Source organism: Alligator sinensis, unplaced genomic scaffold (genome assembly GCF_000455745.1).
Source record: "Alligator sinensis unplaced genomic scaffold, ASM45574v1 scaffold199_1, whole genome shotgun sequence".
Classification (NCBI taxonomy): domain Eukaryota; kingdom Metazoa; phylum Chordata; order Crocodylia; family Alligatoridae; genus Alligator; species Alligator sinensis.
Genome location: NW_005842008.1, coordinates 2,457,749 through 2,478,149, shown reverse-complemented (window position 1 = coordinate 2,478,149; position 20,401 = coordinate 2,457,749). Strand labels below are relative to the sequence as shown.

Here is a 20,401-nt window from a genome sequence, read left to right as displayed (position 1 = left end):
AGCCTAGCAAACTTCGTGTGAGTGAGTGAGCAGAAGGACCCACGGAGCCTAGCAAACTTCGTGTGAGTTTATTCAGAGCTCTTTTCGGACGAGTACTTTCTTCGGTTGGCGCGACGGCCTCGCGGTTTAGAGCCTCCAACCGGATGGGCTAGAGGAGTGTTCACGGGAAGGAACTCTAGTCCGCCTCTTATCTTTCCTATCTGTAACCGCAACTCAAGCAAGTTTTCCTGCCTGCACCGCGACCATCTTCAGTGTAAGTAAAATCATCTTTAAATTAACCACTAAGTGTCCGTGCCTAATTCTAGCTCGTCGCCCGTTTTCTCCGACCCCGCGTGGCCGGGCTGCTGGCCACAGCCCACGTGCGCAAAAAAGGCCGCGGATCGCTCCCGGCCGAGACAGTTTTCTTCCATCTGCTTTGTAGGACAATGATATCGCTTACAAAAAAATTCCTATTTACAGTTATTCTCCAAACAAATCCATACCTATTTGTGATAAGACGCGAGTTGACATATCTGTACTCTCCTTCATATTTTTGTTCAATAACGGTCATCTTACCAATGGGTCTCCTCAGACGTGTGAGGAAAAACCCTGAAACAATCAAGTAGGCCATCATGGTTGCTGGACCCTATAAATAGTAAAGAAATAAATAAAAATAAAGACCCTACAATCAAAGGGTCTCACATATTCCAGCTTTTACACACCAAATGAACTATGCCCATCAGAGGCTCCTTTAATTCTTCCATTCCTTTTCACAAGCTGCCTTTGGGCACTCTTCTAATCCCTTCTATTTCAGCAACTCCTGCAACTCACTCAATTCCCCGTCATGCTAAAGATTCTGTTTCCCACTATCCTCCTTCAATTTTCTACCAGCCTCATATCCACCCTTCTATTCCTGCTTTCCTCATCACCGCCATTTCCCCCCCATCATTCCTCTCCAAACCACTGCTATGCTCCCTTCCCCCCCACCAAGTCCCTAGCGACTCCATCCTCCAACCTCTCTTGATTTCTCCCCTCTTACCTATCCATTTTCTAGGTCATTATTTTACCCATAACATTCTCAGTCTTTATTCCCTCCCCCCCCACAAACAAATTTTACTGTTTAAGCAGATTTGAAATTTTGGATTTAAACCACTTAGCACTATTACAAAATACCCCCTAAAAAGGCACTTTCATTTTTCACATTTAGTAAAAAGTATAGTAAACAGCGCTAGCCATTAAGGAAGCGACACTTGACAGCAATTGCACAGTGGAATGCAAGACTTATCGCTTCTTTGTTTTTCTACGCATAGAATAACTATAGTTGTATCTCAGATGCAAACTGTTTACAAGTAATCTTGAGAAGGTAAAATAAATATATGAGAGCTTGTATTCATTTTTTTAAATGTTTTAAGAAATCTAAGATGTAACTTCACTTGTATCCTTATTATAAAATGTCCTAAACTCTACCTAAGAAATAGCTTAGCTCTCCTTTGTTGGAGTAATTTGCATAGAAATAGGAAACACATTTTTGCTGAATGTAGGCTCCCTTGATACAAGACCTTGATCCAGCTACAAAGAGTACTACATTAAAATGGGACTTTTATGTAACAGCTGAAAGGAAACAAAGAACTTGTTTGTCTTTCTAGAAGTCAGCTATTTGCTTAAATGTGATCAGAGAATTTGGAGACTGTCTATTTTATTTTGAAACAAAACAGAAACCTTTAACTACATTTCAGAATTAGCATGAAAGCAAAACAGATTATATCTTTTCTTTCTTTTCAAATAATGAGTGATCCTAAGATTAGTAATTCAATATGCAGAGACAGAATAGCTAGAAAAATTAGGGTTTGCTTACTTAAATATAAACAAACAGCATAAACCCAGTTAATTTACCTGAGCTCCAATTGCACTTGTTAGCTTGAAGATATACAAAAGTATATCCAAAAATGGCTGTAACAAAAAGGGGACAGTATTAGAATACAGAGAAAGAACATGTATGTAAAAATCCAGAAGAAACAGATATTCCTGCATATTAAAATTGGCACGTGCTACAATTAACATGCTACAGACCAAAGACTCAGATTAACTAGACTCCAGAAACAAAAGCAATATCCTAATCTGCCTGACAGTTCATCTTGATATATGCTCAATAGAATAATGACATCACATAAGTTTAATACTCATTTTCAGACTATCTATAAAGTATAAACATTTTGTTAAGGTTATTATATGGCATTCTTTTGGCTCAACTGCTGAGCAGAAGTGGGCAAAATTCCATTCTTACAAAAATGATCCTTCAGAATAGGGTGCACTGGATGGAAGAAATGGCGCATAGATAGCTATGCATTTGGCATAAAGAACATCCTGCCTGAAGGACAGGATAGATATCTTACAAAAGACTGTTGTAATACTACTGGATGCCATTCATCATGGTTGACATTTTCAAAGTCCAAACATCTTAAGCTCAGGTTCTGTTGCCAGCTACTATATAGGTATGCTCTAGTTCTGAAAACCCTGCCTTTAGGGAATACAGACCATGCATTAAGAACTTTAGTCAGATACATCTGCTAATGTATTTAGGCTCTAGAAATTAAGTGTGCCTGTCTGCTTGCATAAATGTATAAGGGTATCCCTTGCGCATTCAATACTCTACAAAAAAAATTAACCCACCATTCATGAATTATTGTAAAGATGCTTAAGAGTGGTCAAAGAATTACTACATGCAATAGAAGCCAAAGTGAAAGGGATTTTGCTATTAATACACACATCATTTTTGCTAACTTCTACAATGTAAAAATAGGATAGCCTTCTTGTAATGACCCATAAGTGTCAGAACTGTGAAATCAAGGTCTTAAGAAGTTAATATTCTAAAACAGTGTTTTTAACCTTTTTTCATTTGCGGACCCCTAAAAAGTTGTGAATGGAGGTGTGGGCCCCTTTGAATTGTATCTGCGGGTATTCACAGAGTTTTGAGTGATCATAGTCATCTGTTGCAGACCCCTTAAACACAGTCTGTGGACCCCCGGGGGTCTACAGACCACAGGTTGAAAACCACTATTCTGGAAGGTCACCTACCTAACTTAGAATCTTACTAAGCAGAGGGAAGGAGAGAGGGAACAGCTCATTTCTTGTAAATGTATACGATGAGTGCAGTAAGTTAGACCATTGTTGCACATTATTGATGTTTTCCCCCACCTCTAGTTTGAAGGTTCATACCAGGAGAGGTATGAACTGCAACTTAACTTCAAAAGTACTGCACAATAGCAATGTATGTAATAAACATTCTAAATTGAATACAAAATTCTCTTGACTTATTCTCAGATTAGTATAACTATCTTAGAATCAACGCAGTTAACTGCACTGTAGTGTACATGCTTGCATTTTAAGAAAATAATCAACTGAATGCCTGTTTCCTTTCAATTGTCAGGATAGGATTTTTTTAAAATATATTATTTCTAGCCTCATTATTAATATGAAGTATAAAACAATGTCAAGTATTTTAGGAGATTTGTTTATTTTGCCTGCTTCACTCAGCTTGGAAAATGAGAAAAGGTTGAAAACCACTGTTCTAGAACATTAAGTGCAAAAGTAAGTGATAATGGACAGAGGTAGTGTTCATCTTTATATGACTTCTTGCATATAATTAAACAAAAATGAAATGTTACCAGTTTCTAATATTTGGGTTACAAATACTACAAGGAAATGTTCTATACATTTTTGTTAAAAGAAAAGCATGTTTGTAAAAACATTTATGATGATGTTGGAATTTGAAAAATACATTAACCTTCTACACCTACGTCTGAACTAGATGACACCATTGGAGAATCATAAGTACTATATTTATTCACAACAAATCCACCACTGCCTGAACAAACAGTTATATAGAAGTAAATTTCAGAAATCTATTTTTTCAAGACTATTTTTTTAATGAGAGCTATAGCAATGTCAGATGAGTCTATAGAACGAGAGCTCCTACATCACCTCCACAGCTAACTTGTTGAATAGCAAGTCACCCTAGTACATATTTGAAGCCCGCTCGCCCACTAATTTGCATACAAAGAAAAACTATTAATATGCCTACAGGATATTAAACTATTAATATGCCTACACTGTTATTCCTCTACTCCACAGCCAGACATCATACCTGAAACACTTGGGTATAGAGAGGAAAACACCTTGTTTACCTTCTCCTGATCAGATTATGTATACATAAAGTCCAAGAGAAACTAGCAAATTTAAAATGTGAATTTTCTTTCCCATCAGCTTATTTATAAGACCACTGTCCCTCTTATGCTTTCAGCTGACATACAAAAATATCAAAAGATAACCAAAGGAAAGTAAGCTACAGTTTAACAGAGGGACATGGAAGTATAAACAAATGGTAAAGAAAGCACTTCAGGCACACATTATTCTGCACAAATGGTATAGCACATTATATATATATGGTAGACTCTCTTATATACAATCATTTTTCTATTCAAATGATCAGCTTGAGCTTTGACAAAATTAAATACTAAACATTTATTCAATGTGATTTAATATTCCTCAACTACCTTAAATGTCTGCACGGTATTCAGTGATTCAGAATGAGAACTATGCATTAAAGGTTCATTAAAGGAACTCACCTTGCTAAGGTTTGAGTACAGGTCCACTACACTATTACAGAATTTTTCCACATCCTGTGTAAGTAGTTGATCTGGATTGGCTATTCTGTTGTCCAGATTTCCCATTTTGTAATATGTGTAAGCCCTAAAACAGAAACAAAGCAATGACTAAGAAAAATCTGCACTAGGGCTTTTACTTAATTAAATAATTCAAAAAGGATTAAACAAGTAGCTGAAAGCCGAAAGGCAGTTCAGAACATTATAATGCCTGATAACAACACCATTTATTATTTAATGAGTTAAGTGTATTTCATCAGAAACTTAAAACAAATATAGCAGCCTTAGTGTTTCAAAAAGTTAGAAATGAACACTTACTGCAGATATTCCTCATAGAGGTATTTGGTAAGCCTTACTCGGAAACACAGTTTAAGTTCATTTAATCCATATTTCAGGAAGTTATTCACCAGGGAGATCTAAGAACAAATAGTAGTAAATTAATATAAACAAGTCCCCCAATTGTATTAAATGTATTGTCCAGCTTGCTTTATTACACTGGCAAAAAATTGGTTTAGCTAAACAAACTTGGTTAACTTAAATCACTCTGCACACTAAGACATAGATCAGGCAAACATGATCTCATTCAACATGGTCTCATTCAAGCCAATGACACTATGTACATACTTGAAGGCAAGCATGCGCATAGATGTTTGCAGGATCACGGGATCATGGACTATGATATTTAAAAGCGGTGAATCAAATCAATACATACCAGACATGCTGCAGCACTCATAGAATTTTAAATGGATTTTAATGTGTCAAGATACCTTTTTTAAAACGTTGTTCTACAATCAAACTTTTCACTCTTGCAATCAGTTCTAAAATGCATTTGGCCTCTCACGACTCCCATCTTAAAATGTTATCATCTTGTTTTGCAGGGTATTTTAAAATTTAAATACATTTGTTAGTTTGTATAAAAATGCCCCCCTTTCATGCTGGGGTTATTTGAATAACACTTTTTAATACCCCTAACACTTGTAAGCAGGCTGTGAGTAAGGAAAAGAGGAAAGAAAATGAACAATTTAAAAATTTTAAGTTATTTAGAATATAGTTGCTTGTACAAATTTTGTCTTCAATTCTAATCATATTTTTTTTAAAAATATGGCATTTAACTCTCTGATCTCATGTTTTGACAGCTGTAATTGACTGACAAGAGAGATTTTAAGTAAATATTTTAACTGACAACAGACAAAGCTGGGATCCCAACAAAATTATGCCAATTTTACTGCCTCAATGGGCAATCAAACCTGAGTTCATATACTTGCTCATTTCTTATAGCCAGAAAATGAAACCAATTTCTAGACATGACATGCCATAAAACAGCTCATTTTTGAGAGCTTTGAAAATCCTTACTTGGAATCTCTTCATAGTTTCTCAATTTATATTTTAAATTACTTTTAACAAAGAGATGGCAACAAAAAAGCACTTACAGCAGGCATTGCAGCGATGAAGTTGAACAAATATTTCTTGAAATCTTTTCTGCTGCGACCAATGATAGCACTGCAAACCACCACATGCTAAATGTTAGTTGCAAAAGAAGCAAAACTTATATACATCAGTGTATCCAAAGCTGAGCGTGAATGGGCAGGCCAGACTATGTCATGAATCACAGGGGAAAGAAAAGGATTGCTATGGAAACCTGTAGTACCAACTGTGTTATTAACCAAATGTGATAGCTGGCTTGGTGAAAGCCATTTACCTTCTCTTCCTTCTCCTGCTCTGACCATATCACAAATGGCTACAGAAACAACTATTGTATACAGGTTCGCAGGTTGCCATCCTCAATGGCGTTCAGTTGAGCCTCAGGTAGACTTTATGCCTTGGGTAGACTTCATCACTCCCCCACAGCATCATACAGATTTTGGGTAAGAGGAAGGAAGAAACAAAGCCAAAAGAAGAAAAAAAGTAAAGACAGCAAGAAAAAAATAAGAGAAGGGGCAGAAGGAGGGGTGTGCCTGTCCCTCTTGGCCTGTGCATGAAAGATTCAAAGAATGGAACAGATGAGACCAAAGATAATATATTTTTAAACCATGACAGAAGCTGAGATGTGAAGAAGAAAATGGACAGAAAGATAAAACTGGGTGAAGAGGACAGAATCACCTGTCAATCCACTGCAACAGAGAGGATCATCCACCACAATATTTGCAATCATTGCTCCAATAACCTATGACTTGAAGCAGAACTTACCAAAGACAAAATTCTTTAGACTTAAACATAAACTAAAACAGTTACTGATCCTAATTCAATAGAAGTCTTTAGTAATGGTGTTTTACAATTATATCTGACACCTGAAAAACCTGTGTATATCTTTGCCAGCCAGTTTATGAAGTATATTATCCATGTAAATCAGGGGTGCTCAACCACATATTATCTGGCCCATGGGGCAGGCTCAGAAATGTGATGGTGGGAAAGCAGTGTCACCACTCCCCTGCTGCCAATGTCCCAGACCCAAGATGGGGCCACTCCCAGCATGAGGGGTGGGGAGAGGGCAGTGCCAGGCTCCAGGGCCCAATCCTGAGATGCAGGGCTTGATCTGGCCCATGGACTAGCCCTGCTCCACTCATGAGGCCCGTGAGGCCAAAAGATTGGAGCATCACTGATGTGAATGAACCATAAAGCCAAAAAAATCCCACAAAAGAGACAACTTTGTATCCTTTCTTAATCTCTTATTCTGTTAAAATATAAATGGTGCCAAACTTTTTTTTTTTAAAGAAGAGTTTTTCTTTTATAGATTTGAAAGATCAAGAATGTTGGGTCCTCACCTCCCTAACTTTTTTAAGATTGAGTCCTTGGTTCAATCATAGAAAAACCTAAATATAGTGATGGCTTAAAGAAAATCTGAGTTCTAAATCTTCAGGTGCGACTTCAAACACTAGAGTTCACGCTGCAAAACCATCTCTGTGTGGACCGCATACTCCAGTATAACAATGCCTTATTTTTTTGTTTAGTTGATTTTACTTTAGACAGTGTTTAAGTTAACTGAAAAGAGTCACCCAGTCAAAAAATAAGCAATATTATTTTCTCCTCAGTCATCTTTAAGATAGCACTGTATTAAAACTAATATCTCATCCTTCATGCTGAGGTAACTGTGGTAGAGAAAGTTATTCTTTACAAGATTTCCTGATACTACAAAAATAGAATTAGAGGCACTGAGTTCATGTATATGGATGGGCAGGACAAATGAAGTAGCCCCTTGGATTCTTCAGGTAGTAGCATTTAATCCAAAGGTATCACCATTCCCTAGCAGAGAGTTTAGAATGGAAACTAGACAGGAAAGGTGACAAGAGGACAAATAAAAAAAGCAGACGATGGTGCACCCCCTACTCAAAATTTATCAAAAAGTTAAATATTTTTAGGTTAATCTTTGAAAACTATATTCAAAACCAATGTTTATTTTAGTTCAGCTCTTTGCCAAGAAAGACAAAAGTATAGATTTTTATTTTGGAAGACACAGGATGCAAGAATCAACCATCACTAACCCTATTTCATGCCACCAACAAGCACACAGGTTCCAAAGCAAAAATGAAAATTAAGAAATAGAAGCACTGGAGGTGGTTGTGTAATTTAGTTGAAGCTGTTCAAACTAAATTTATTAACAATTTGCTCCAGTACTGCACCATTTATGGAACATACAGCATATGTGAGATATTGTGCATGCTAATATTTTTCAACAACAGTTTACCAGTGGAATGGCAGCTATGAATTTAAAAAAGTATTTCTTGAATAGTGGTTTATCTCTGCTTACGATTGCACTGCAAAAAAGAGAAAATTGTATATAATTCAGCAGCTATACATATTTCTGACTATGCTGTTTGACTTACTGTATAGCTACACAGCTGAAAAGCACTAGGAAATACATGTTTCTGCAGAAGTGTAACAGAAACATTGACTTCATTCTTTGCAGAAAACACTGAAGTAGTATAGTCCTCCAGCTTGCTCTCTGTAAAAATAGACACTTTCTATATCACTGGACAAGGGAAGTTTGAAAGGAACAAATGTCCACAAAGGAACACAAGCAGAGATCTACAGCAGGGGTTGGCAATGTTTTTTGGCCAGAGCGTGAAAAACACCCACAACCTCAACTTGTAAGATGTTGGTGTGCCAAGGGTAGATGGCAGGGGAACTGTGAGGGGCCTGATCCTTGTTACAGCGGTTCAGCCCTCACCCCTTCTCTACCATCTGCCCTGAGGCATGCGTATACCCTTCACCAGCCATGAGCTGGGCCAGGGCTCTGCGGACCCCAGTACAGCTTCTCACAGGCTCTGGCCAGGCCCCTGCTGCCCACCACAGAGCCCAGGCTTGTAGCAGCAGGCAGCAGAAAGGCTACAAAAAGCTGTACCAGGGTTCAGAGCCATGGCTCAACTTGTTGCTGGTGGCAGGTGTATGCATGCGCCTCAGGGTGAATGGCAGAGAAGGGGCTGTGGCTGTACTGCCACAACAAGGATCAGGCCCCTTGTGGCTCCTGCACAGTCCGCCTCAATGTGTGTACACCAAGCAAAATGCTTTCACATGCCAAGCTCTGGTTGCCGACTCCTGAGCTACAATATAACAGAAGCTTACTTCAATTTAACAAAAAAATATATTTAGGTTCAAAATTATCAAACTCAGACTTAAAAATTAAGCCTTCTTTCCACGTAAAAAAATAATTTGTTTTTTCTTTTAAAATTATAACGCAATTACTGCTATAGAGGTTTATGCCATTTTACATTATTTTGCTAAGATATTTTCTTGTTAGCAGTCATCTCTTTTTCCCCACTCTCATGATGATACTGTTGAATATAAGCAGCAAGACAACATTTAAAAAATTATCAGTTAAGTAATTCAGATACCTTTCAATGACTGTTCCATTCTGAATCATCCAAATATCACAATATGTGCGCAGTATCAGCATAACAGCAATCAGTAACAAATAACCTGTCTAGTACAAAAACAAGCACATTTAAAGAATGTTCAGTAAACCACTACACATGAAGTTAAAAGTTAACCTAATAGAAAATTGCTAAGAAAGAAATCTTTCACTGCTTTATAAGAGGAAATGCTTACTTTATATTGCAAATTCAAAAACATACTGCTTTCAAGAACAAAAATGATTGCTACAGATGCTATAAGAAAGTTTGCAACACAGGTTTATTTCTTACTTTCTCAAAACTAGGGGCTTAGACGTGCATCCATTTTCTCCAGGGAAAGTCCCTGCTCTCTCAGGAGAAACCAAGAGTGTACAGAAGTTCAGAATTTTTCTCCCAGAGTAAAAGTAGCCCCCTGAGGAGAAAAATAACTCAGGAACCCAAATGAAGTGGCTTCCCAGACAGTATGTACTTTGCTGTTTCTCTCTTTTCCTTGCATAGGACGTTCTCTCTTTCCCGTGCATAGGACGAGGGAGTGTGTGTGGCGGTTCCAGCCAAGCAGGAGGCAGAATGCATCCCCTGTGTACTTTGGACTGGAAAAGCCCAGAGCTGAAGCAGGTGCATTCTGCTTCTGGCTTGTTCCCTGCCTGAATCACACTTTAGCACTTGGGTGCCAGGAAGCATATAAGCATGCTCCCTTGTCCAGCGTCAGCTGGGCTGGAACACACAATACAGGGAAGGGGAAGGCTGGAAAAGCATATGAGCTCTGTCAAAGTACCAATTTATGTATCAAATTTAGCCAGTTGAGGGGCACCTTTTTAGCCAAAGAATACCAAATATTGTCATCTGTGCAAACTTCTAATGACTACTGCTTAGTATGTTAATTCAGATTTCAGCTAGTTTTCTCATTCCAAACAGCTCTTCATATGCTTTTGGTATGTGGAAGATTGGTGCCTAAAAAATCATGGCTAGCATGAACAAGACAAATGGCGTCTAAAGACTCCTGGGCACTAGCTACTTTGGTCTCCCACTGGGAAAACACAAGCTGACAGTCTGGCAGGGGCTCTGGCTTGGTCAGCAATGGAAGCTGCATTTTTAGGGCTAATATGCAGAGGTAAAATCAAATACTGCTCATGTAGTTAATCTGTTTCTTGTATTTCTGTCAGTATTGAACTTACAGTTAATAACTGTTATGATTTCCCTTGTTTATGTAACAAACCTTTTTGCTATTTCTTATAAAACTTACTGTCTGTGGTAAATGTGATTTCAAAGCATTTGACAATCTAGGCAGGCGTCTTCTATACTGGGAGGGATCTGTAGTTTCTAGGACAATGAGTGTGACTTTTAAACTAGCTAAACCTCCTCTTCTAGAAATTGCCAATGCCTGAGTGAGACAGGTGGAGCTGAGGCACCATGGGCCAAGGAGCTGGCCCCTGGCACATCTCAGCTTGTTCTCAATGGTCAAGCAGCAGACAGCAGAGAGAGGTTTGGGACTATAGGACACTCCTGAAGGCGTGAGAGCATGCTGGAGTGCGTGTCAGTCATTCTGAAAAATGACACGGGTCACCTTGGGAGGGTGCAGGCAACACCGCAGCAGATAGATCAGGGAGCAGAAAGCACAGCAGTCAATTGGGAGGATGAAGGGGGTAGAAGTTTTGCTCAGGGAGGGTGTGGGGCTAATTTGTGGCACATCTACCAAAGAGGTTGGCCCTTACCAGTTTATGTCAACCACAATTTGCTAGGCTTGAGGCAGGAATTAAGGAAAGTAACAAAGAAGGCTAGACTAGATTAATATTTAATTTGTATATTATCTAATTATGAACTTGCATCCAAATTTAATCCAAGCATTAATTTTTTAATGTTTCTAGTGGTACATGCTATTTTTCTAACCTGGGTAACAGTGTACAATCCAGTAGAAGTGTGAGAACAATCAACGTGCTTATGTTCTCAAAGTTTTGATTACAACCAAAAGCAACATGACTAAGAAGCATAGCCTTTCTTAATTTTTATTTTCTGCAAGGCAATGCTTACCTCTTTACAAAATGTTCTAGGGACCATTATTTTCACGATTTGACATAATCGCTTAACAAAGACTTTGTCCACCACTGCACGTTCTCTCTTTCCTTCTTTCTGTAAAGCATAAGATTACGCAGTACAAAAAAAAAATTATTTTGCATTAAATTGTTGAAACATATATCTTAAAATGTCAGCTCTATACTTAAGCTACGTTGTTATATCCAATTAAAGAATCAAAACTGCTAATGCAACATTAATAACACGAAATTGAAAAATAATATAAGCCTTAAATATGCTACTTCAAAATTGCTCAATCTGATCATTATGTCCTGGATCAAACAGTATTTTTTAAAATATATCACATATCTGGTCATGGAGCACAACAGATTTAAATCTACAGCCTGGGTCTCTCAGCTGGAACCAATTTTTTTGCCCTCTACTGTTTAGCAAACTGCTGCACCTGTCCTACTATGCTTCCCTAAAGAAAAATAGCCAACTATTGTGGCAGTGAAAAATACTTGTTCTATTGTGCAGGTAGTTTTCAGCCTTTTTTCATTTGTGGACCCCTAAAAATTTAAAATGGCGGTTCAGACCCCATTGGACATTTCAAATGGAGATGCAGACCCCTTGAATTGTAAGTGTGGGTAATCACATACTTTTGATTGATCATAGTCATCTTTCATGGACCCCATACATACAGTCTGCAGGCTTCCAGGGTCTGTGGGCTACAGGTTGAAAATCACTGCCTTTTGCATACTCAATTTAGAAATCACCACTTTCTACATGCTCAAGTCTTTATCTGGGGTAATTCAAACTTTCTTACAGCAACTAATTTATCATTTGCCAGATTAGCTAGGTGGGGAAAAGATCTAGATCAAGCAATTTATTAAAAATGAGAGCCCAGGAAGAAGGGGCAACATATCCAACTTAAGCATGCCATCTCCCATCAATTTGGTCTTGATGCATCTTCAACTCCAGACACATCTAAACTGCTCTCATTTCTTCACAAGTTACCCCAATTACCAAGGTCCATGCAAAATCCACACTTGTCCAAGAAATCTCAATTAAATATAGATTCCTTAAAGACAGGGGAGGGAGAACTTAGGCCAGTCAATGGAAATAAGTTCTAGCTAGCCCTCTCAATCTTCTTGAATGAATTCCTCAGAACTGATCCAGAGAATTATATAGTGTATGCACTGGACCCTCTTCTGGTCACCTGGAAAACAATTCAAGCACTTTACAAAGCATAACAGAAAACAGTTGTTATAGATTAAGCTTATGTGAGATATTCAGAACAGTGTAATTAAAACAACGTGGAATGGGAAGTGCTTATCCAGGAAGGAATCAATTTTCACTTTGCTTAAAACATTTTTTTAAAATCTAAAAATAGTTTAATCTATATGTATATGTTAAAATAAACCCAATTGAGTGCAGTTACATTGAGGTCCCAGTTCTGCAAACATATGAAATGTCCCATTGACTACCATGGCACTGCTGTGGTGCATAAATTAAAAGGTGAACTGCAAGTTATTTTTAAATACTGGGAATGTGCTTTTTTTTTAATCTACAAAGAGGTTCTAAGTTTTGGGGGATTTCAGAACATAGTTATGGTGAGCTCCCACATTAACTGAAAGGAGATGTTAAAACACAGACACAGTCTCCCAAAGTGCTGGCCACTGAAATTAAATAAGTTAACAAGAAACCCATCAGAAAGCTTAATTAAAGTACCCCTTCCATTGACTTTGTAATGTCAATGTCACTAATTCTTCACTCCTGGGCCAAAATGGACATGAACTGCTTACAACAAAGAAGCAAGACAGAGATTTGAGGTCACCTTAACACACCATAAATCTGTGTATGTATGACAGTTACTTAATGCAGGCACTCTTAAAAAAGCTTCTCAATTTATATTTTCATGTATTTGCATTACCATAACTCATAGGAGCCACAATCTTCTACAAGACCTTACTGTGCAAGATGCTGTATTGTACTTTACAATACCTATTTTGCTGTATTTGATGTCTGCATGTGTAATGTTAATTTTATTAGATACATTTTATTTAAAAAACAAAACAAAACAAAACAGGAGATTATGCTTTTCCAAAGGCTTTGGTTAAAAAAAAAAGTTTTAAACAAAGGAGGCAAACAAATATTGATTTCTACTTATAATGAGGACAATGCATTATTCCAGGAAATCCTTCCGATGAGGAAAAATGCATTATTTCATGAACTCATGTCAATATGAAAGGTTTACAAGCAAACGGTGACCAACCTTGTATGCTAGTTTACTTTATGTTTGTAAAGCAGTTTTGAGAAGAAAGTGTACTGTAAGAAGCATTATCGTTTTTACAGTCTGACTTAAGCAATTAAGCCAGATTCTTTTCTTGGTTACTCAGATGTAAATCTGGAGTAACATCACTAAAACCAATATAGTTACATAGAATTACATGAGCATAATCAAGAATAAGATTTAAACACTAATAGTATGGATAAACAACATGGTTGCTATAGTACAATACACCTTAGATTTCATTCTATAGTAAATTTATTCTGTAGGGGGGAGATCACGGGAGGGTGGGGTAACAGGGAGATATGCAGTGCACTGGTGCTTTCTTTGGCTCTGCTGTACATGTTCAGTGAGCTCTTTGAGCTCACCAGCTGATCAGTGCAGGTCCTACCGGAGTTCCACATGCACAGGGAGCTCGGAGGTCACCAACTGGACAGTGAAGATCCTGCCACAGTGAGGTCAAAGCTCTGGCAGGACCTGCATGGACCAGCCAGTGAGCTCAGAGAACTTGCTGTGCATGCACTTCACAGCTGAAGTGAGTATGGTTGCATTCATGTCCCCATTCCCAATCCTGGATCCAGCCACGTTCTGCAGTAAAGAGCAGACACAACCAGTTCTCCCAAGCTAACTGCCCACAGCAGGTCCCATTACCATGCCTGTTTGTAGCATATGCTGGTGGTCCCTGGAACACATATACAGTGATCACACCCTTTTATTAAATGGGCAGACATCTTCAATCTTGTCCTTTCTCCAATTATTAATAAGGCATAGAAATTTAATGAATGATAACATTTTTAAGCAGTGGCTAGAAAATCAAGTTTCACTCTTATAAATGGGATGGTTTTGCTAGTTCCTAAGGGATAATGTATTTTTTCTGGACAGACAAAACATAGGTATCCAATAAAAGATGCAATCTAAAATGTAAATCTTTCCAGGCACTTTTTAGATCAAACAGAAAACAAACAAGCACAAGGCCATTTTTCCCTTTACAAAAATCACCCTCAGGAACTTTAGTATTTTAAGTCTGATAGTTTCAAAATGTAACTATTTTATGAAGTTTACATGACTCTTTGCATATTTTTTCCCCAAAGAAATGTATTGATTTAAAAAAATAGCAGTCTGATAATCAAGGTGTAGAAACCAACAAGCACAACACTATCCATTTTTGTAACATTAGTTCTATAGCTAACCACACCCCAGACACTTCAATTTTGATAATAAGAGGAATAATTATAACATGTTTAGATTTATTTAAACTAGTTTTAAAAATTCAGGGAAAAAGGATTACCTCATAATTCTGTAATGCTTGCTTTCCGCTTTTCTTACTGCAGAGAAAAAATAAAGACTATTACTTTCCATTAGAGCACTGGTGCTCAATCTTTTGACCTTGTGCACCAGATGAGGCATGGGGCTGGTCCACTAGCCGGATCAGGCCCTGTGCAACCTCAGCCAGCCCCCTGTATGCCTGGATCAGGCCTTGAGCTAGCCCTATATGCCAAGATCGGGTCCTACAATGCTCCACATGCCCAATCTAGCATGCAGGGACATGCTATGAGGCCCATGGCTCCCCACGGGTGGACAAATTTGGCAGCAGAGATTTGACTTCCCTACTGCCAAATTTTTGGATCCATGGGGTGCCGCCCTATAGGATGGATACCATGGCTTCTGGGGCTAGATCTGGTCTGCAGGCTGGGGGTAGAGCACCCTTGCATTAGAGTTGTTTCTGGTGTTTAAAGTAGGTCTCAAACAGAGAAAATTCCTGAAAAGGCTTCTCAGGAAAAATACCATCTACACACTACAGTGTAATCAGAACAAAGCATTTCACAAATTCTGAGAGCTGATGAGTTTGTGTGTCCATACTAAATCCATTTAAGAGTTTCTGGTCACTTTATTTATATTTATATACTTTGTAGAACTAAAGAAAGAAATCAAAAGACTACCTTCATAGGATAATCTTTTAATTATTGTGTTTCTATCTATGTTAGACAAGTCTGATTAAGACCATTTCTTCTTTGAAACAAGTAAGTTCTTGATTTTTGCACAATTATAAGCATATGCGTAAACGACAATTACCAAAGCCATTGATTTACTCTATCTACTGGTCTAGATTTCATGCGCTGTCTCTACAATATGACCTGTAAAAATGCAGATCAATGGAATAACATAGCAGCAACAATAAAGGAAATGTTCTTTTTCAAAATTAGGCTTTCAGATAAAAATCCAGAAATTATATCCACTGCTATTTTAACTAGCGAAAACATTCTATGAAAGATCAAGGATATTCAGCTTACGATAGAAAACTAAGCCACAGTTCTGTTTGTTGGAAACTTACTTCTATGGGCTGACTGCTATTGAGCTTTTTCCCCTGTTTTAAAAGAGTCTCATTTCTTCATCTTGGTACCTACTGGCATTAATCCAGACTCTATTATCTTATTGTAAAGCTTTCTATGGGAACCATGGTTACATGCCCAATGAATTCAAAAGACAAAGAATGCCCTCAAAACTGATTAGCAAGACTTGTGGTTGTGAGCAACACTATACAATGTTGTGACCAAATACATTTGACTTCAGAAACTGATTTGGTTCTCCACTACTCCAAGCCTCAATGTTATATAACATCAAAAGAGTCACATAATTATCACATAAGCAGAGTGCTGTGTGTTAATCTGACTTTTAAAATGAAAATAGTTTCTCAAAATAAGTTTCATTTAAGAAGGTAGTAGAGGCGGCAGGGGGGCTAGGCTACACCAGAAATTTTGGACTCCTCTCATATTCAGGCTATGTTGGTTTGGAGCATATCAGGTGTTACCCCAACTCCAACTCACATCCACATATGCAAATCTCTAGCTCAAGTTAAATGGTACTTAAATTTGAGTCACAATTCCATCAGCCCAGTGGGTGGAAACTCAAGTGCTGCTGATATTTGAGTTAGTAATACCTAGGGACCTACCACATACAGACTGCCACATCAGGAGGAGGAGTTGGACATGGAATTCTCCAGACAGCTGTCAGAGGCTGTATAGTCAAGGGACATGGTTATCATATGTGACCTAAACTACCCAGACATCTGCTGGGAGAAGCAGTCAGCTAGATCCAACCATTCATGTAGGTTCTTAACCTGCATACAGGACCTCCACCTAACACAGGAGGTATATAGTCCCACTAGGGGAAATGCCTTACTGGACTTGGTCCTGGTTATAGGGGATGATCTGGTGAGGGGGATCTACTGACACAAGGTAACCTAGGGGACAGTGACCATGACTTGATTGAATTCACTATCCGGTGTAGGATGGGAAAGATAACCAGTAGGGCAGAATTGCTAGACTTCAGAAAGGCTAACTTCAGTGTGCTCAGGAGATTAGTTAGCGAGACACTGAAGAACAGGAGTATTGGTGAGATGGGAGTCCAGGAGGAGTGGTCATTCCTAAAGGGAGCAGTCCTACAGGTGCAGAATGAGACAATCCCCTTGTGCAGGAAAGGGGGCAAAGGGGCCAAGAAACCCTTCTGAACAGGGAAATCCAGGAAAACCTTGAGGCAAAAAAAAAAGAGGCATATAGGCTGTGGAAGCAGGGGGTAGCTACCTACTTGGCCCACACTTGCAGGGAGGCACTCAGAAAAGCCAAAGCAAAAATGGAACTTAGGTTGACAACAAAAATTAAAGACAACAAAGTCCTTCTTGAGGTATACAGGGAGCAAAAAGAAGGTGCAGGGTAGCATAGGCCCCTTACAAGACAAACTAGGACAATTAATGACAGATAGGGGGGACAAAGCTGAGCTCTTCAACGAGTTCTCTGCCTCTGTATTCATGAACTCAGATCAGGACAAATCTCCCAGTTGGATCATAGATAGGCATAAAGGGGGAATCAGCCCACCAATTGTTAGCACCGACTTAACGAAGAGACACTTGGAGGGGCTGGATGTGTTTAAGTCAGCAGGCCTGGATGATCTTCATCCAAGGGTACTGGTGTCATAGCAGAGCCATTGGCACAGCTGTTCAAGCACACTTGGTGCTCAGGTCAGGTCCCAGAGGACTGGAAAAGGGCCAGTGTGGTCCCTATTTTCAAGAAGGAGAGGAACGAGGATACGGGTAACTATAGACCGGATAGTCTCACCTCTGTCCTCGGGAAAATCTTTGAAAAAGTTATTAAGGATCACATTTGTGGGAGTCCAGCGGGGAAAGCAATGCTAAAGGGCAACCAGCACGGATTCACAGCAGGTAGATCCTGCCTGACTAACCTTGTTTCTTTTTACGACAAGGTCACAAAATGCTTAGATGCAGGAATCGAGGTGAATGTCATCTACTTGGATTTTAAGAAGGCCTTCGATACAGTAGCTCATTATATTCTTATAGATAAACTGTGTGACTATGACGTAGATGATTACATGGTCGGGTGGGTGGCAAATTGGCTTAAGGGTTGCACCCAGAGAGTAGTGGTGAATGGGTCGGTATTGACCTGGAAAGATGTGAGCAGTGGAGTCCCACAAGGCTCAGTCCTTGGACCGATGCTGTTCAATGTCTTCATCAGTGACTTGGAAGAGGGTTTGGAAAGCACTCTGTCCAAATTAGCAGATGATACCAAATTATGGGCTAAAGTTAACACACTAGAAGGTAGGGAACAAATCCAGGCAGATCTGGATAGGTTGGAAAAGTGGGCAGAACAGAATAGGCTGCAGTTCAATAAGGACAAATGCAAGGTGCTGCACCTAGGGAGAAGGACTCACCAGCACGCTTACAGGCTGGGGGAGGACCTTCTCAGCAGCACAGCAGCAGAAAGGGATCTTGGAGTCACTGTTGACTCCAAGATGAACATGAGTCGTCAATGTGACGAAGTAACCAGTAAAGCTAACCGTACGCTTTCCTGCATTAGCAGGTGCATGATGAACAGGTCCAGGAAAGTGATACTTCCCCTCTATACAGCATTGGTAAGACTGCAGCTGGAGTACTGCATCCAGTTTTGGGCACCACACTTCAAGAGGGATGTGGAAAATCTCGAGAGGGTTCAGAGGAGGGCCACTCATATGGTTAGGGGCCTGCAGGCAAAGCCCTATGAGGAGAGATTGATGGCCCTGGATCTCTTCAGCCTCCACAAGAGAAGGCTGAGAGGTAATCTTGTGGCCACCTACAAGTTCATTGGGGGGGGACATTAAGGAATAGGAGATGCTCTGTTTACCAGGGCACCCCTTAGGGTAGCTAAGAACAACAGCAACAAACTGATGGAGAGCTGATTTAGGTTAGACATCAGGAAAAACTTATGGTAAGGGCTGCCAGAATCTGGAATGGGCTTCCAAGGCAGGTGGTGCTCTCCCCTACCTTGGGGGTCTTTAAGAGGAGGCTAGACATACACCTGGCTGGGGCTGTCTGACCCCTGTGCTCTTTCCTGCCCAGGCGGGGGGTTGGACTCGATGATCTACTAAGGTCCCTTCTGACCCAAACATCTATGAATCTATGAAATTCACTATTTCACAGAAACTGTGTAATTGGCAGTCTCCCATGGAATAGCTTTTTGCTGGCTCTTTGAACATAGCCGTTTCCCTGTGAAAAAGCGTGGGGAACCAGCTGTCTCCCAGAAGGGTGGAGAGGGGGGAAAGGAGCAAAGAGGAAAAAAAGGGGGCAGACTGCCTGTCTCCTGGGAGGGAGGCAGGAAAAGTTTCCATCTCTGTCTCCAGAAGGGGAGGGAGGAAGGGGAGAGGAGGGAAGCAGGGTAAAGCCTGCTAAAAGTCCCTGGGAGGGGAGAGAGAGTGCCCCTGCCCATGAAAGCCCAGCTCCAGATCCTGGAACTGGAGGCAGGGGGCGCAGAGCAGCACCCAGCTGGGCTGTGGGCACTGGTGGGAACACGGTCCGGGTTGCTCCGGCACAAGTGAGTGGAGCTCAGTCTCATGCAGAGTGCCAGGGCTCTGGCTCCAGATCCAGTGGCTGGGAGATGAAGCCAGAGCCTCGGGTATTGGGGTAGGAGCCACCCAGCTGAAACTGCTTGCCCAGCACGGTCATCAAAATGGCAGCCCCGGCCTTGATGCAACTGTGAAATTGAGGACCCCGGCCGTGCTACAGCTTTGCAATTGGCTGCCAGGGCCCATGAATTTGGTGGGTCCCTAGTAATACCGTAGGGATACAGTTATGGACTACAGTTCAAATTAGTACAACCCCCAGCTGGTAGCCCAACCTCGTTGCTAATGTAATCTCTGTGTGCTACTAATCAAACTATTCTGTGTAGCCCTAGTGTTCTATAGGGTGGCCATTCTACCTTGACCAAGGCTAACATGAGCGAAATAATTTGAGCAAACTATTGCAGCAGAGACAATCCCTGACAACGTGACTGAGGAAGTTGAGACGAGAATATTAATATTAGTGAAACTGGGAGAGGCAGAAAACCTACCAAGAAATTTGGAATGAAGTACAAATTGATTGCGATAGTGATGTGAAAATTCCTTACAGAAAAATACGCATGCTTAATGGCTCCCATAAACTAAGGCACTGCAAATCCCAAGGGCTCCTGGTATTCCTTCATTACTTCCCCCACAAGTTTCCTATATGACACAATATCATCCTCTTGTATTTTAAGGACTCACTGCAACCCATCCCCCTAACTCGTCTCCTCAGTGCCAAGGGTTCTGCA

At 39.9% G+C, this 20,401-nt stretch overlaps 1 protein-coding gene across 3 annotated transcripts in view; it reads right to left on the bottom strand.

Moving 5' to 3' along the window:
- The window catches only part of ABCD3 (ATP binding cassette subfamily D member 3), a 59,575-nt gene that overhangs the window by 28,427 nt on the left and 10,747 nt on the right, over nt 1-20,401 (bottom strand). For all 3 annotated transcript variants that reach the window (XM_025201921.1, XM_025201922.1, XM_025201923.1), the window contains exons 2-9: nt 15,076-15,112; nt 11,516-11,614; nt 9,470-9,558; nt 6,071-6,140; nt 4,959-5,056; nt 4,605-4,728; nt 1,873-1,929; nt 483-625 (exon numbers count right to left, since the gene is read on the bottom strand). In XM_025201921.1, the coding sequence (XP_025057706.1) occupies nt 483-625; nt 1,873-1,929; nt 4,605-4,728; nt 4,959-5,056; nt 6,071-6,140; nt 9,470-9,558; nt 11,516-11,614; nt 15,076-15,112 (717 nt within the window). The remainder of the gene's footprint in view (nt 1-482; nt 626-1,872; nt 1,930-4,604; nt 4,729-4,958; nt 5,057-6,070; nt 6,141-9,469; nt 9,559-11,515; nt 11,615-15,075; nt 15,113-20,401) is intronic.